A 19,211-nucleotide genomic window follows, 5' to 3' on the forward strand; every position below is an offset into this window, starting at 1 on the left:
TGCACTTCCTTATAAGATCCCAGGTTAAAGAACACCATGTAAAAAAGCTACAAAATGTTATATTCATATTCAGGAACTGCTTGAATGGAGGTGGCCTACGAATGAGGAAAACAGATTCACTATCTTTAAGGATGGCCAACTTACAAAATCACCAGGAAGTCTTGAAATGAAGACCCAATTAAAACTGAAGTACTAGCCTAAATATTTTATATTTTCCATTTGATTTCAGAGCTTTAGCACAATAGGAAGAGTATTCTAGCTAAGAATAAAAGATACAGGGCTAATCCAAAAGAGATCTAAAAATACTAAGTTCCATAACACTTTAAAAACTCTGTCAATTCTGTAGGATTAATCTCTCAAGACTCAGGGTATCTCTTTCTAGGGATACTGTGGCTACAGAAGCATTTCATAACCAAAGCTGGTTAGTTTGATGATGCAGTAGAAATCTCTCTCATTTTATGACCATACAGCTTCTTAAAAAAAAAACAACAACAACTCTGGGGGATACACGATGTTTTTCCTTTGGAAAAGAAAATGGTGCCATGTACTCCCTCTCATCATGCTGCAGTCAAGACATTGCAACCCCCCTTTGGCCCAAAGGTTTTGTATTTCACTAGTCCATATAAACTATTTCATCTTCCATATTCTTCTTACTCAACACCTGCTCCCACTTCCTCCACCCCAGCTTCTCTTCTATGTATTTGTCATTAACGGGATTTTAGATTTTGAAAAAGCAGAAACTGAATTTTTCAAGACAGATCAAATGGTGAAGATACAACACATTCACAGAATGGCCGAGGTTGGAAGGCACCTCTGGAAATCATTTGCCAACGTGTTGAGGGTATGCTCTGTCCCATTGTCCAGGTTATTAATGATGATGTTAAACAGCACTGAAACCAGTACCAGCCCTTGGGACACTCCACCAGTGACTGGTGTCCGGCTCAACTTTGTGGCACAATCCTTTGAGCTCTCCAACTCAGCCCATTTTCAATCCACCTAACTTCACTGTGCACTTACCTAGTCTGTACTACATTAGTTAGTCTACAAGAATGTTATTGAGATGTAGTGTTGAAAGCCTCACTACAGCAAGCAACACCCACTGACCTTCTCCCACCCAGTGAGGTAGGAGTCATAGAAGGCTTCCAGGTTGGCTAAGCTCATTTCCCTTTTATCAATGTGTGCCGACTACTCCAAATCACCTTCATGTCCTTCAAATGCCTGGAAACTGCTTCCAGGAAGATTTGATCTATCACCTTTCCCATGATCAAGGCGTGACTGCCTGGCACATAAATTTTCCAGATCCTCCTTCTTGCCCTTCTTAGAGACTGGAGTGACATTTGCTTTTTCCCCCCTCAGGAACCTCTCCTGATTGCCACGACCTTTCAAAGACAGTGGCCTCTCAATGGTTTGCTTATATGAAGCACGTGATTTTATATTTCTCTGTAAGCTTCTCTATGGTGAATTTCAAGATCTCTAAGCAGTATGACTTCTGCTTCTCTGATCAGAATGCTGGCAGCAATTACTGCAGCAATATAGTCTGTAGTTCTAGCTTCAAATTTGCATTTGTACAAAGTTGACAGACATTACTCAACTGAAAGCTTGACCTAACAGGCTATTGCCAACAACAATGTCCAAGAAGAAAGCAAACCAAATGGGTTCTTACTTGCACAGCAGTTGTTTTGTTTGGTTGTTTTGTTTTTTGGGGTTTTTTAAGGTACATTTGTTAGGGGTTTGGGTGTTTTGGTTTTGTGGCACTTTTTTGGTTGTTTTTGTGTTTTGGGGTATTTTTAAGCTTCGAATACTTAAGTTTTGCAGTCTCTTCTGATCATTTCCACAGTTTGTTCAGTTACTGGTCTGAAAGTCTTAAGACCAAGAAAATGCTCAGACAGGCGGGCAAGCAGGCAAGGGAGTAGTCATGTTCCCTGTAAATAGGAGCATTAAGAAACATTAGATCATGTTGTTTTAACTATAGAATATTTAGAATTGTGGTAAATAACTCCCAGGAAATTCTGGTGTTATAGCCTATGCAAGAAAACAAGGCTCTGCCAGACACATTGTTATGAAAGGACACACATAATGAAAACCACCTTGGAAACAAAAACCTTGGGAAATGCAGTATCTGACAAAAAACCCAGTGATTGGGTTGGGTTTTTTTTTCTCCTTTGAAAGCAAATCACCAGCAAGTCATTACAAAACCTTTTGAGAAATAATGCCTATTATCTGTCTACATACTTAAACAGGGTAGAAGACCATCCTGCTTTTAAAAGCTGTTAAATTTTCTAGTAACTTGCACAGCTTTTCCTACTATTTGTTTTTAAGCATTTAGGTTCATTCCTTCAAATGACCAGTTTTGTAAGCACTAGAGAAGGAAGGACCAAAGGGCATTCCTACATTTCTGAAATAATCCTTGAATATTGATGAGGAAGATACCCTTAGATTCAAGAGTTCTGATGGGGAAAATGGTAAACTGGCAGGGAAAAAGTTCCATTATTTAACTTTGCCTGAAGCACATACTTAAGTGATTCACAGCCAGAGCCTGGAAAGTGACTAAGATGTTCTCTACAAAAAAAAACACCCTGGCAGTAGCTTCTCCTTATTTATTGTTAAAAGAACATCTTTAATGCTCCCGCTAATCCCAAACCTGGCAGCAGGTATCCTTGGGAAGAGTCCAGGTCCCCAGGAAGCTACGTTCCAACTGTATTAAAGCTTGTCTGGCTGAAAGCTTATTAAAAAACAATGCTCATCCCACAGCAGCAGTTTAGCTGAGCTGCACGCTAGGAAATCATTAAATAGGCTGCACTATCCTGTGCTAACACTAGTTAGCAAATGGTCATATCCACTGCGACAAGAGTCCCAGACTAACCAGGACATGGATGTAACTGACTGGCAAGAGATAGCAAGGGGGGAAATGGGAAGCAGGAGCCCAGCACTGCATTAACCACTTCCATACCTGGCTTGCCAAGTGGCAATTCATGTGCTCACACCATGCAAAGAAATAGCCCCGTGAATTGAGTCCGAAAATCTGGGAACAAAAAATTGTTTCATCATAGTGTCTCAGCTGCAGTATTACAAGTAAGAGCTGTAACATTTCCTCTGGGGTTTTTTGTTTGGGGTTGATTTTTGGGTTAAAGATGCACTTTTAAATGCTAACAAACGTATAGAAGCTATACCATACAAGGGACCTCTATTTTGAGCCCATTACTTGAAAAAATCTTCCAAGCAGGCTGCTGCAAAGTTCATCCTCTCTGTTCTCTTGCAGTTGAGGTTGCAAATTGTTAAAAACAGATCTATGGCCAGTCTCGTGCTTATGCTTATTTTTAGTGCAGAATAATAATTTTGAGTAAAGGAAGAAGTCCAATAGCTGGATATCACAAAGTGGAATAAATACTAGGAAAAGAAGTCAGCGAAATGCAGTATGTTTCAAGCATGCTTGATAAATAAATTCAAAACATTATTAAAACTATAATTGATGCACTTTCTGGTAATTACATGAAGTGTTCTTATTTCCTTCCTGCTACAGTCAGAGCATGAATAAACAATCTGCTTTCAATTGCTCTCTGTCATGAAATTAGAAAAAGCTGAAGAATATGCAAATCAAATAAGAAATTTTAAGAGGACTGACATTTGTTTGCTGAAAAATCTTACAGTTATGTTTCGAAGACTATGGAAAAGCTAACTACTCGAGCACAGCAGTATCCAAAGATAACAAATACAATCAACATCTCCCTTGCTCTGATTGAAATGTTGAATCTGCTTTCATGCAACCAGTGGGGGAGAAGGAACACCACCAGCAAAGAGTTAAATATTTAAATAGGTATGTTATTGCTAAAATTTGTATGCATTTCCTGCGTAAAGACAAACGTAAAAAAAAAAAAAGGTTAGAGAAAGCACAATAGGCTATTATTGTCTTCCTACAGTTTTTACTGTTTCATACAGAGTATGCTTCAAGTCTTATATGACTTAAAATTCCTCAATTCCACCACTATGAAGACAAATTTCAGTCCAAGTTTATGTGATTTTAATAGCCATTAAGTTTAACTGCTTGGTTTGTGGATGCAGGCAAGAGTAACTCATGCCATGTTTTATTTCTGATTACAGAAGTCAAGATCTCAAAAATTTCTAACATTACCTACCTAAAAGCTAACTTCATTAACACGTCTTAAAAAAAAAAACCAACCCCAAAACAAAATCCCAAAACCAAAAAATTGTACTTAGATGGAGACTATTCCAAGAGATAAGCTTTCTTACCCTTTAAAAAAAAAATATCCTTATTCTGTGAGAGAGATGTAGCAAAGAACAGGTTTTTCTGCCAAAGCACTATATTCTTTAGCTTCCTACCACCCCCAAGCACCGTCACTCGTAATAGCTAGTATATGAAATGAAAGTAAGCATGTTACTTAAGCATCTCTGCGGGTGTATCTGTACACTTCTAAATCTAGGGAAGCATAAAACATTCAGAAACTACAGCAGCACCTATCATTTTAAAAGGCACAGCAGGAGAAACATAATAAATCTGTACAGCCATCCAATCAGGAGTCAAAATGCATGATTTAACACAGATATTCCACAATGCTGATATTACAGGTATCCTGGAATAGAAACCAACATCTAAGAAGAGGCATTAACATCAGCTATTTCACTTTGGATCAGAAAATATATTCTATTGAAGTCCTAAACTTGCAAGCTTAACTTTGCAACAATATGTCCCTGTCTTGCCAAGACAAAACATTAGGCAGAATCCATTCTATTACTCAGGCTATTCTCAAGGCCCCTGATAAAAGGAAGAAAATAACCCGACAGATACAATTCTGTCTTTTCTCCTGCATGAAACATGCCTTCTAAATTAAGCTCAAATTGAGCTGTTTAAAAATGACAAATCCAAAGGCTTCCAACAGCACAGGCAGCCCCTGCACAACTTTTACAGGATTCTCACCAGCACGGCTTCACAAGGTTCCAGTGTGAAGACCTCTCAGTCTCTGCCTCGAGCTTTGGGTCTCTTCCTCAGATTATCAAAAGATAGCCAATTGTGATGGTGGTTTTTCTGCTGGAAGAAAACTTCATGCTGGACTGAGACCACCAACTCATTTCACACAGGTCAGAAAATGAGACGGTAATAGCTTTTTCGCAGTTGCCAGCTTAAACTGTATTTGAACTACAGACCTAGATGTGAAAGGCTCTGTAATAAATTACCAATCTCCTGAGCCATCCAGTTAACAACATGCATGGTTTTCTTTTTAAACTCAATTATGCTTAAGTTCATACATTTTCTGAAACTGTATAAAGTAAAACACCAGAAAAATTTAGATTCTTGGTAACAGGTCATCTGTTTTCTGTATACCCTCTACAATATATAGAAGGAGTGCTACTGCAGGCAGTACAGTGTTCCATTTTGGTTTAAAACAGAGTCTAAATAGTAACGTGCACTTCATATTTCTACATAATGTTTTGCTCCACTATTTCATGAGTCATGAGAAAGCCACCAGTCTCGACTTTTCCCCCTCAGTGCTGAGGCTTTCGTTCCATTTCTTCTAAAACCAGGAGCAAATTAGAAACAATGTCCATACAATTATTTTAATCAGTGTTATTTATCAAAGATAAATCTTTTCCCATCAATTTAAACAGAGACTGGCACTCTGTAGAAGCATTTGTTAAGCATGAAAACAGAAGATAAATAACTTGTCATTGACTACATTTCCAAGAACACTAATAAAGCTATTTCAAAGACAAAGCATCTCTGGAAGAGTAACAAGGAAGCCAGGCTTACTGCACCAAGCATAGCATAGCACTGGTAATACTGACTCATGGGAATGAAAGACCAAACGAATACTCTCATGCACTAATGAAATTTCAATAACTACAAGTATCATATACAGACAGTTTCATACTTTAATAGCATTTTAAAAGAAATTTATTTCTAAGAGTAAGAGCTACAAACAACTAGTCAGAAAAAACTACCTAGTTTTAAGATGACAGATAGAACCAGCCCAGTCAACTATGGGCATATTTCAAAGGCAAATAGTAATAATTGGTGAGATTCACCTATTTAAAACATTCAATAGAAGTTACTAGTTGAGAAACCCTAACTCAGGTTCAAAATATTTTGTTTATACTAAAGTTCGGATAAACATCAGTTTATTTGCAGAAGTCTTCAGAAGTTGGCATGGCTGTACTTCAGATAGATTATAAATATTATGAGAAGATACTGGCCTTCAAAAGTTACCTTCATAAGTAAAACTAATAATTTTAGGGAGTTTTTATTTTTTCAGCAGTTCTTACAGCCAACCATCCTCTCTCCCACCTATACAAATGCTGTATTTAGTTACTTGTCTTGCCTGCAGTGATACTACTAGAGGCATTTCCTGTACCTCTCAACATGCCTGTTATTTAAATGAACGCTTAAAAATTGTTCATTTCGAAAATCAAGGGAAAACAGCCATCTGATATACTTCGCTGTCGTAAGCATATCAGATCCTAGCCATTTGTAAAATTCACTCTAATCAAGGCTGTCTGACTACAGTACAAAAATATATATTAGTACATGCCCTTTGCAGAAAGGCTTGTTTCCCCCTGATTTTTTATAAAAAAACAACTCTTGCCCTCAATCATCATCCCAGTACTAAAACCCATTGCAGATCCACTTACCAAATCCCTGTGTAACACCCAGTTAGCATGCAGGTAGTGAATACCATCTAGGATCTGATATAACAGTGACTTCACCATTCCCCGAGGTAACTGAACTGGTTTCTTGTTTGCTTTAGAAGCCCTGTGAAACTTGATTATATGCTGTAAAGGGGAAAAAGAAATCAAAATAAAAAAAGCGCAATGTTTTCATCTACAGCACTACATGAACAGATTGCCAGCAATTCCTTACACAGCCTTTAGGCTTTTTTCAACCATTCATCATTCATTTTCAAAACTAGAAACGCATACCTTAAGTACTAGAAAATTAATATTATACAAGGTAAAGTGATGACTGCCCAAAGGAACACTCCCAAGAATTAAATCAGCTGTTGCTGTGGTTTAATCCTGGCAGGCACCTAAGCCCACACAGCCGCTCGCTCACTCTTCCACAGGGGGATGAGGAACACAAAACCAATACAACTGTCAAAGCAAATTCCCATGCAGATCACTGATCTTGGAGGTTTTAGGAGTATTTTTATTTGGGGTTTCTTTTTGTTAAGGTAGACTGATAACTTGTTTAACACAGCAAAGAATTACAAGTGCATTATCTAACTCCTATGCTATTCTTTTATATTCTCTCTTACAGTAGTAATGACATTACAATATTCAACACCTAATGCTTGACAGAAATTCTTGCCAACTGTATTGGGAGTTTTAAACATTTAATATTTATTTTTTATTTACTAAACCCTTAAAGTACAGTACTCTCAAAACTGAAGCTGTTGACAGAGCAAAGCTATAAATTGGTCCATCTGAAAGTCAATCGCCAAGGCAGACACAGAAAAAACCTTTAACAACTGTAAATGTATACACAGGCAATGATGTCTAGCCACAACAAGGAGTCCAAAAGGATATGTTGCCTTAGCACTTGAGTCCCAGGGGCCACTAACTTCAACAGCATAAGGTGTGCCACAGTTGCAGTAACCATTTCCTTGTTTGTCTCCTTTTGAGAGAGGGGTAATTTCTAGAAAAATTTTTTCAAGCATGCACACATCTTTTAAGTGATGCTTCACACTTCTGTGACCATTAAAAGAGCCCTGGTCTTGTCCATCCAAAACCTAACACCCAACTTCTATCGTGTGTTCTTCCTATGTTCCTGAGCTTTCATATTCCAGATGCCTATTAGGTACCCAAATACTCAAACCCCTTTGGGAAATGGCCTTTCCTCTCTTGCTGCAGCCCAGCTCCATACAGCCCACCCTCCTTTGCTTCAGGCATTGAGCTTGGCTTTCCTAGGAGGAAGGAAAAGGCACATCCTTGCCCTGCCAAAGATAAAAATGGAGCTGCACCGAGAAGAGTAACATTGATGAAAAGGTGACAGTCCGTGCCCTGTCAGTCAAGTACCACATGCACAAGCCACAAGTTTTGCCTCCTCTCACCTCCCACTCCCACTAACTCCAAAGAAAATGTTGTTCATGCAGTGGCCAGAGAGTAGCAAATCTTCAGAGACAGGCAGATGGCTCTCCTGAACTTTTTTGTTCCTGCTCTAATATATGCCGTGCCCTTTTCCCAGACTTGTTTGAGACCTGCTGCACTAGATATGCTCAGCGCTGGAGGACTTGGTCCATAGCCAGCTCTCTGGGGCATGGAGCCAGCCCAGTCACTGCATTTAAGCCTCTTGCATCCAGATACAGCGAACAACTAGGAGCTGGTACGGCTGGGGAGTTTTGGAGTGCATACAGGTATGTGCATGTCAACGTAAGGTCAAAATTAAGGGTCATTCCTAAGTTACTTATATACAAGCCAGTGTTGCATTAACAGAAGTGCTTCTGCGGTGAGTCTGGTTAAGTATGAAGTGCTGCAGAAACGTATAAATACAAACCAGGACAGGTCACTGCTAGTCACAATCATCCAAACAAACAGAAAACCTTGCAGCACACAAACAAAAAACCCCAAGCTCAAACATTCCTAAACTTCTGTAGCTTAGCATATCATAAATATGGGGGAGCACTGAAAAAGTGTGCTTGTTTTTTCTCCACAATAAAAAAAAAAAACAACCCGCACCTTTACTCCATTTTCTCAGGATTTTTTTGGTTTATTTGGGTTTGTTTTGGTTTTGTACATCAGCCTTCAGAATTCCTCAACATTTCAGCTGTCAGGTAACTTCTTTTTTTTCCCCATCTAACTTAATTTTGGTAACACAATCTCAATGTCAAGTATCAGAACTTCCAAGACATTTAACTGGGATAAAGTATCTTCAATTCAGCTTTAGCTGAAGGAAAATTGACACGCTAGTTCTTCGGCAAATACTACTGACTTACTCCCAACTACAAGGAACACCATTTTCCAGAGATTGGTTTTGTGCTGTCTAAACTATCTGCAGAGGAAAAAACTCAATCTTTACTGTGCACTTCTTACATGAACACATACACAAAGATTTCCGTCTCATTCCAAGTTGTCTCTGTTGTACCCTTAGATCCACATCTTCTAAATATCTTTTAAGGTTAGAAATACTTGTTCCATTGAGAGCAATGCTCAAAATGTATGTCATATTTAATTCAAGGCACACAGATAGCTTTTTTTAGGGAAGTCAAAGTTGCATGGTATTTTGGGTTCTCTACAATGATAACTTAATATTTGTAAGCTTAACTACCAATTGGAACACTTAAAGAAAATTTGAAATTTAAGTAACAGAGGAAAAGGGTATATATCTTAAAACAAATTTACTTCACCTCCCACACAATTATATTTTAAAGCTGTATCTTGTAATTAGGAATAAACAGCCTTCCTCCCAAATAAACAAAATTTCAGCAGATTACTTGAGTGAAAAGCTCTTCCCACCGAAACATATGAATTACATTTCAATTATATACAGTGGCCTTACTCTCATTTCATATATTCATAGATGACATGCAATATAACTAAAACTCTGTCCTACTGTAACTATGCCCTATTGTAACTCTGTCCTCATGTAACTAAAAACGGTCCTATTCAGCCAGTAAGTCTGTCTTTTTTCAAAGAAGAATCCACCTGCATAATCAATTATATTTTCCTGCACCCTACTTCAGCTGTAATGGAGGGTTATATCTGCATTTATTTAACTAGATTTCTAGCTACTGAGAGCTGAACACAGCTCCCTGAATGCAGATACTGAAAGCTAAATGTGACCTTACAAAGGGGTCACAGATTAACCGTGTTAGTGTGCTTACCCAACATTTTCCACTGCTTTTCCTTTAGTACTGAAAATGTTTCCAACAAACACAGGGTAAGAGGCTATACCGGTTTTAAACAGATGAGTCTTCCCTGACCTTGTCCATTTACTGCAACTAAAACTCTAAGCCTGGTACCTACAAACAATTCACCTTACCCAGAGGTCATGCTCAGCGTAGTCAAAGAGAAGCCACACTTTCCTGTCAGCATGAGAAAGAAACACCTTTTGCAGAGAAATGACATTTGGATGCTTGAGCTCCCGCAGCAACTGCAAAATAAAGAAAGTCCACAACAGTTATATCCACACATCCAGAGCTGTGAAAGGGCTGGAAAGGTGAATATTTTAGTCTTTGCTACATACTCTACAATACTAACAATGAAAGTTGAAATTTGCAAGTCATGGAAAACAGCACATATTTTTTCCAATGAAAGAACCAGTCATTAGTTTGAAACCAAAGCTGAAAGCAGGTCATAACCCCCTTAGGACATTCACTTCTTATTAATTTCCTAAAAGTTTAAGTCTGTGTAAACCTCACTATTATCCAGGATCAAGAAGACTCTGCAAACAGCCAGCTGTGGCATCTGCCCTTTCCCAGAGGTTGTAAACTTTGATAGAGCCATTTGGGGTATCCAATTTTCTCCTGACTCCCAATTATCTGAAAACCCTGCATTTCGGTTGCAGTCATTCAAGGCTGAATGGGATGACTCATTTAGAGCCTGTCAATGCAGTCAGCTAAATGAAGATGTGGTTTGTGAGATGGAGTCAGCTGATCTACAAGGTCACCACAACCTACAGAAGAAGGTCCAGCTCCCTCCCACAACGTATATTACACTAGTTACAGCACTCACAGAAGCCATCCATGAAATAGCTCCCAGTTCAAGAGAAAACCAACCCAGACGCACAAAGGCAATAATTTTCTGCTGAGTACTTGAGCTGAAATGACTCACAGCACTAACAGCAGACCTAACACTAGCAAAGAGACACAGCTAGGAGCAAAAACTTCTTTCATCAGCAGTGAGCCATTAAGCCAGCTCAGCTGCTTCAGAAACTACAGCTTTAACCACCACCAAAAAGAAAACATTGCTGAGATACAGCACAAAAGGTGAACACAGACAGCATCCGTCTGTTTGAGCCCCACTGGTCATGTTACAGTTACACTGTACTTGCACAACTGCTAAGAAAAAACTAAAAACTTAATCTAAGCAAACTACAGTCAAGCATAGTTACCCAAGACCAGACAAATTCTTGCCATCTCAGGCTGCCAGAAATTACAACATTTTTAATAAAAGGAATGGCTGGGGTTTTTTTATTAAAAGCCAAGGACAATTTGAACTATTATGTGAATATAGAAAATAACATTTTATTTCTGAGATTGAATCTATTTGCAATAAAATGTAATTTTCCCACTACATAATAGAGGAGACAAAAAAAATAATTCCTTTCTACTGATACCTTTGTCACATATGGTAACATTTTAGCTGCTATTGAGATAGTAAAATGGGAGTGGATATCTGCACACTGGCTTCCTCCTTTTAAATTTCATTTGAGACAGACTGCCATCCCTACTCACTGACAGAGTCTTTTCAGTGTGGCATTTCTTGAGCAAGATGACCTAAAGCCCACAGAGCTTTTATCTGAAGTACGAGATCAAACAGGAGACAGAGGGTTGAGGAAACAATGCAACGTTACAAATCAATGCAGAAAGCAGTTTCAGCACGTTAAACCTCTTCAGATTTGTAAAAGCATTACATAGAGAAATCTTAAGGCAAGATCTGCAAGAAGCGTGGAATTCTGTAAATGCCTGCAATCCCTGCAAAGCATAAGATCAGTGAGGGGAAAAGTAAAAAAATGCTTATTTGCATTTTTTTATCAATTACAGGTGAGGGTCATCTGTAGTAGGTTGACCCCAGCCAGCAGCAAAGCTCCACACAGACACTTCCTCACCCCACTGAGTCAGATGGGAGAGAAAGAGCAAAAAAAGTAAGAAACTTTGTGAGTGAGGGTAAGATAATTTAATAAGTGAAGGAAAGAGGAATTTAAAACAAAAAAAAAAACCAACACAACAACACACCCCCCAAACCAAACAAACATACACACCACCAAACCCCACAGAAACAATGCAGAGGTGATCTCTCACCAATTCCCACAAACAGACCTATGCCCAGCCAGTCTCCCAGGAAAAGCTGCCTCCCCAAAAGGAGGAGGGACAGAGTGGGAAAAAGAAAAAGCCTGGACACTGTCCCATCACCACTCAGCAACAGCCAAAACACTGGTGGGTTATCACACTGCTTCAGTCACAAATCCAAAACACTGCACCATACAGGCTGCTATGGAAAAGACTAACCGCATCCGAGCTAGACCCAGTACAGCATCCAAGACCATTGATGGGAGTCAGCAGCTTCACAGCAAATGAGGTTACAGGGTTTAAAAATACCATTGAGCCAGACCGTACAGCGAAGGACTTGTTGTAGAATCAGTATAAAATCACAGCTTAAAATCATACTCAATGTTTCGATGAATTAACTGTACCCAGATTGCATGACAGTTCAGCAACTATGTGTCCATACCAAAATTTTATCAGAACTCCTGTGGCCTAACAACACACCTGTACCACATAGAACAGACTATTCCTTCAAGGAAGGGGCAGATACTAGTCAGAGCTCTAGAAAATAATGTCATTTCTCCTTTACCGCTTCCTCTCCCATTTTAAGCCTGTCCTACTCCTTACTCCCCAGGTAGCAGCAATCATCCACTTAAAAAACCCAACCTCTTCACATTAAATATGATTTACCTCAGAGGACACACAAAGAACCCATAACCAAAGCTGGACCAGAACACGACACAAAGACAAGAAACTTGAGTAATGCAGCAGAAGGGTTCCCTGTCTGTAGAGTGAGGTAGCATAGATACAATTCTCCTTTGTCTGTGCTAGGGGTAGTCAATCCTGCAGACAGATTTACACTATTCCTCTTGGCCTGTGACAAGACAGGCTGCAGCTCTTCCCTTTTCCAAATCCAGCCAGTAGCAAGGGACAAGTAACTTGAGCACGCACTTCCTACTGGCACACACACAATACAGCCATGACCAACCACACAAGTATCACCACAGGCAGGAGAACAGCATCTTCTTTGCAGACACCCACACCAGCACCAACAGTGTCTATGGAAAACCTCAACACCACAGCTGGCCAGGATTCCGTTTCTCCACTTTGACTAATCAGGCTTAAAGTTCATACACACGAACACATATTCATAGATCCCTCTGACTCCAGTGCAGATCTTACATCTGTTCAAAATCTAAATGCAGAGAGCACGCCCTTTCATCCAGGTTCCAGCTCCGATGTCAGGTCTCTCCAGAATTTGGTCTCCTCCTGCTTGCTGGTTCTGCATGCTTGAAGCTCACTAGCAGGTCACACACTCATCCTGTTCTCACCACCTAGGCCTGCCTGAAGTTTTCTAGCAGGTCACAAATGCACACACAGGACAGACAGCACACACACACAGAGAATAGTTAGGAACAGACACAGCACTGACTGTATTGACCACATCCAGAGCTGGCCCAGACAAGCACGCTGCCCAGTAGCCTGGTTACATGAAACCTCCCCTTATGCCCTCTCCATTTTTCCATGCTTCTTCCTTCCCGACCCACCTTGATCACTTCCTTTTATGCCTTCTATCCTTCCTCTAAACATCCCACAGAAGTTTGTTACAGAGTCCCAGCACTCCTCTCAAATACCCACTAACACCTCTATCCTCCTGTAAGATCCACAGCAATCTGCTTTCCTTCTCATCAGTTACGCACCCCTGGTTGACTCTCTTCAAGCACCCACCTGAGAGGTTCCTTTTGAGGCCCACCACCGATGTTTTAAGGGTTCTGGCCTTTGTTGCTGTCACTGAGAGCAGCTGTTATTGTTTCTGTGTGCTCAGTTTATCATTCTTGCCGAGTTTTCCCTTTCCCTACGCTGAATAGCCTTTAACTACATACTCTTCCAGTCTGCTTAAAAAACCTAACAGGTTTGGCCAAAGCTAGACAGCTACAAGGACCCCAGTGAACCTGATGGCTAATATACACCAGCAAAAGCATCTGGATAAGGAAGCAGTTGCTGTAGTGGTGACAGACGATCCCTGAATCACCATCCTGGAAAGGCTGAAATGCTCAAGAATAATGATAATGCAGAGTGACAAATGCAAACAGTCTGAAGGACAGAAAGAGCTCACACAGATAGCACATCACATGGGCTGTAAAGAGCATTTCCAGCACCCGCAGTTTCCATGAACCCGGCCTCTCCAACCCATAGATGACTTGACTAGTGTTCAGTAGCTGAAGACAGAGTACAAGAAACACAGTTTGACTATCAATACGTGCCGGCTAATGATCAAGGCCGTTTTTTGGCCTTATGACTTTGGTATCTAATTGCTTCTATCCTAGCTCAGTTGTACAGAGCACAAAGAGAAAGTAAAGAAAAACTACGCATTTTGCTCTCGGTAAATTACTGAGAAAAAATAATTTTCATTTGCATATCACAGGATGATTCAAATCCATTTCTACAACCAGAAAGGTTTCCCTTAAATTAGTTGGTCTGGGTTTCCATTATAAAGAAGGAAGACCCAACTGACCTTCCAAGAAATAAAAATCAGCAAATGATGAAGATGCTGATACATCTGCTTTGACTTGAGTGTTATAACCCCATGTTGTCCCTGGCTAGCCTTGCCCTTGCTTTCATAAATACCATTCAAGACGGAGCAAGGGAAACCACATCCCTACATGCAAGTCTGGGCTCACATTAAGGATCCTCCAGCTCCCTCTTCAAATGCACAAATACTCATTCCAGAGCCATGGGACAGCCGAGAAACAGTAAATGAAAGTGTCCTAATGATGCATAAAATTGCTTAATTGCTTCACAAACAAGGACAGAGTGGGGTTAGACAGGACATTATTAAATAATCAACAGCAGCACTAAGGCAGCCTGGCAAACTGCCACCTGACTACAGCAAATCTTTCCTTGCACAGGGACACTAACAATAATTACCTTCACATCAAATATGGGCTGAACTCAGCACAAGTCTTTATGAACATGATCTCCTTCCTCCGGTGATATTCCCACATTTCCCATACAGCTCTCCACCACTACAGACACTTCTCATGAGCCAAGACACTGCACTCTCCATGTAGGTGAGCATTTCCAGCTTTACTGCAAATGTCATTCCTCTCCCACTCTTAATCCTTGCTGCTCTGTATGGTCCCCAGGGAATGTAACCTGCTTAGTGTTGCAGTACTACCATGCTTACTCCCACAACACAACACAGACTCATTTGCTGGAGCAACTGGCCAGGTGACCCAACCCAGAAGGAATTTCTCTGATGTCCTGTCTCAGGACATCAGCTGTTTTAGAAAAGGCAGCTCCTTGCTCTCACTGCCTTCCTATGAGTGCTATCCAACACATTTCTCCCAAAGCTTAGGACAGTCAGAAAGCCAGCTAGACACAAACCCGTTGGCAATATCAAGCAAAATATTCACTTAAGCAAAAATTACTGTTGTGTCATCCTCCTAGTTTGATGGCATACATTCAAAACCTAACCATCATCTCATGCTTCAAAAAGGCTCACATCGGTTCCATCAAGTGATCCAGCAACAAACAAGTCATATATTAATAGTCATGCCATGGCCTTAAGATAGAAAGCAGGCAAATAGGGACTTGGAACAGAAAGCAGATTGCAACTGATATAGAAGGAAAGGTGATTTTCAGACCTGAAGGTGACTGACAAAGATTCGGTCACCCTGTAACAGGTAAGATACCAGTGGAACTACTGCTACAGCAGATGAGTACAGGCAGTAGTGAGACATACCCACAATTGTGCACAGCATTTTAGGTAAATTTAGGGAAGATTAATTCCAACTGAAACAGGGCAGAGAAAACCCAAGCCTACACCCACGGGAAGCAAGAGCCTACCGCACAACGGGAAACCAGCAAGCCAAGCCAGAAGCCTTACAGCCCACCAAAACTAAGCCAGAGAAAGTCAATCTCTCTCTCTCTAAACTGAAAGGGGGAGAGAAGAGCTATTCTAACCTACTGACAGCATCGTCGTAAGTACAAATGGGTATGAAGTTGTCATGATTAACTTGGGCTTAAAGACTGAATGATGTTTATAGAGTCATTACTAGAATTGAGACTCAGGACCTGCCTTCAGAGATTTTTCTTTTCCTTTCAAGTTTAACTTGTTTGCCAAATTTTTGAAATTGCACTTTGCTTATCTGCAAGAGCAGGAGAATATGATGACTCCAGAAGTGTCATTCAAGTCTATATTCATTAAAAAAATCTAAAAAAATTTAAAATTACTATTCTTAGTTTCCTATCCAACATTGGAGCTCTACTCAAGTACTTTGAACTCATTATTTAAACCCCAAATTTTATTACACAAGTTCTTAAATCCCAAGGTGGCTTAGCTGCTATCCAGTAGATTCAAGATCTGTTTGTTTCAATGTAAACACAATTTTACATTCTCATGAGTCAGATATTCCACAGTACTAAAAAAGAACAAGATATACGCTCAAAGTACATGCTGTTTTCCATTCAAAAGTGTTCAAATGAAAGCTTAAAAAGGCAATCTAACAGAAACTTATAATACTGCTCACACTAATAATTTACTATGAAGCTGACAATACATTTTTGAAGCTCCAGTTCTTCAGGCTTACAACTGTGTGAAACTGATGGTTTTATTCTTTTGGGTTTATTTTTGAAGTCCTAAATGTCGCAAAAAAGAAGCCCGACAACACAAAATACCAAGGAGAAAAATGCGCATTTCTGTGGTTTCCAAACCAAATTACTTGACATATTTAAGTCAATATTTACTAGTGTCTCATGTCCAAACACATTCAAAGTATTAGAAGAGATGTTATTAAAGGTTCTCTGAAAGTATGGAGGTAGATGAAGAAAACAGATGAGAGACACTGGATGTCAAGCTTGGTCAAATTCTGCTGTTCACGGAAAGAATTATGATTTCTAAGGATTCCAATTTCTAACGTTTCATCAGTATCTCTGTCCCACTTTCACAGAACTAAAAATAGTATCACTCTCCCTTTATATAAAGTCTCTCAAGAATACCATTTGTAGCCCCGTAACATAGCTCAATCAAGTACTCAGTCACAATTCACACTTTACATGCCATACTACTATTACATTCAAGCTTTTGAGAGTCATTAGATTTGCCAAAGAGGGTCAAATCAAAGATTTATCTTCCACAATACCTTGTCACCTTTCACCACATGGAAAGATTACTAAGAAATCACTACTTGTCTTTTGACATGAGGATTGTACTTATCTAAATGATTCCTGTGTTTGGTCTTGAGGCAAACCGCTTTACGTGTTAGCGTGGAAAGCACACGACAACCCCCACAACCTGAGGAACCTACACCCAGATACTGTTCCTCACTGCACAGCTGGTACAGGACCTCTTCCAGCAAGCTCACTGGGACAGCAGTTTGCTCCTTATCAGAGAAAGATGTTGAAAAGGGTGAATCCTGTAGTCAGCCAGTTTTGGCTTCTGCCTCATGGGGTCCCTTCCAGCTGCTGCAAGATGCCTCAGAGTCCTTGGTCACCCTCAGACCAGCTCTGAAAGGGCCCTTACACCCTTTTTCCATCTCCCCCACTGGCAGAGGGGAAAGAGGCCTGATAATCATGTAATGACATGTTCTTACCACCCAGGACGCTGAAGCTCCAGTGTGTGAGGAGGACCAATCCACCTCTACAGCAGCCTCCGCTGCCAAGACCACAAGTCGATGGCAGCTCCACCTCCCCTGCCCAAGGGGCACAGCCTGCTGCTCTAGCACTGCCGCTACCTCCTGCCACCTCCCAGTCCAGAAGCTGAAAGCCAGGCTAACAAAGCAGCCGCAGGGGTGAGCAGCACTGCTGCAGAAGCTTCCTCTCTCAATTAAGAGCAGCTGCCATCAGCCAGCTCGCTCTCCGCTTATTCTCACACCAGCCTGGTACCATGTACCTGGCTCCCTGCAAACCAGGCAGAGTTCCTGACGGAGGGAGAGCTGTGGTGGGCCCCCAGTCTCTTGCCTGGGAGACAAAAAAAAATCAATACTCCCCTTCCTTTTGTTAATCCTTAGACATGTGAGTTATAATAGGAAGCCACAAAATCCTAGGAATGCCCAAATGCCTCCAAGGCAGACGAAGAGTGGAAACTATCGGGGCAGCCAGCTACTTACTGTCCTGTAGTTTCCTGTCCCAGCCCCAGCAGACTCAAGGCTGCTCTAACTTGTACAAGCTGGCTACAGTGTTTGAAGGACACCACACAGACAGGAGACAGCAAGAGCACAGCATCATCCACCCCAGCTCTGTTTTGTCCCACTCAGCATTTCCACCACGGAGTCTGCCACCATACGTAGCACTTCCTCATCAGAGCCAAGTCAAAAACTAATGCTATCATATGAAAGCACTATGGAATGTTTTTACATACAAGCGAGCTTTTCAGAGGTATTTCTGTCAACAGACCCAGGCACCAAAAAAACAAAGCTACATGGAAGTCCTGCAAAAAGTTTTAAAAAACCCCAAAGAAAACGCAAGCCACAAAACAACAAAAAACCCCCACCCAACAACCCAAGTGACTTCTCACTAACCAAAGAAAGCACAGGCAAGCAATGTACTTGCAAACCTGCTACAACTGAATAAAAAACGCTAATCATTAAGTGTCAAAAAGTCACTTGATTACTTTAAAGCCTAAGACTCCTGTACAGGAAATTGCCAAACCCAAAACCCCGAAGCTCAGTTTGAAACCTGGTTTACTATTCCAGCTTCCTACAGCCCTGAAGAGTTCTCCTGCTTTGTGAAATGTGAAATATCCTTCGCTGCACTATTTCACATGGATAGGCTTTAACGAACTTTCTTCCTTGTGATTAAATCGGAATATGAGGAATCAGGCATTTGGGCTTGTATGTTTTGTGTATTTTTATACAAATCTCCTCACCATTCTATCCCTCTGTTCTCCCACCTAATACAAACCCATCTCTTAGTATGATGAGCATGCAGTTTTAGTGCCCACTTAAATCCTCAGAATTAAAAGTACAGATCACAAAAAAGATACTCAGAATCCCAGGTAGTACACATGTCTGCAGAGAACAAGAGATGAGCAGCCAAACATTCAGTTCAGGTTTCAAAGAGGCAGGATTCATAAATGCTTACCATGGCGGATGAATGAGCAAAGAAAAATATAACATTACAACTATCCTGATATTAAAGACACTGATTCAATTAGCATGATTACCACAGTAACTGTTAATTCTGCCAGTTAAAGAAATGGTTTACATTCAATTATTGAAAAAACCCTCTTATTTCAATGGTGTGAGAGACTAGCTAGGTTCTTGAGCATCATGTCTG

General features: G+C 40.5%; 1 protein-coding gene across 6 annotated transcripts in view; it reads right to left on the reverse strand.

Annotated features, from left to right (window-relative positions):
• The window catches only part of CDK8 (cyclin dependent kinase 8), an 83,771-nt gene that overhangs the window by 32,884 nt on the left and 31,676 nt on the right, over positions 1-19,211 (reverse strand). For 4 of the 6 annotated variants that reach the window (XM_055802037.1, XM_055802036.1, XM_055802035.1 and 1 more), the window contains 2 exons: positions 9,989-10,099; positions 6,643-6,783 (listed from right to left, as the gene is read on the reverse strand). The exons of 1 other annotated variant lie outside the window; for it this stretch is intronic. In XM_055802037.1, coding sequence (XP_055658012.1) covers positions 6,643-6,783; positions 9,989-10,099 — 252 coding nt within the window. Of the gene's footprint in view, positions 1-6,642; positions 6,784-9,988; positions 10,100-19,211 lie in introns of those variants that run through there. One more of the 6 variants, XM_027781547.2, reaches the window with a different exon arrangement.

Source organism: Falco peregrinus, chromosome 4 (assembly GCF_023634155.1).
Source record: "Falco peregrinus isolate bFalPer1 chromosome 4, bFalPer1.pri, whole genome shotgun sequence".
Lineage (NCBI taxonomy): Eukaryota > Metazoa > Chordata > Aves > Falconiformes > Falconidae > Falco > Falco peregrinus.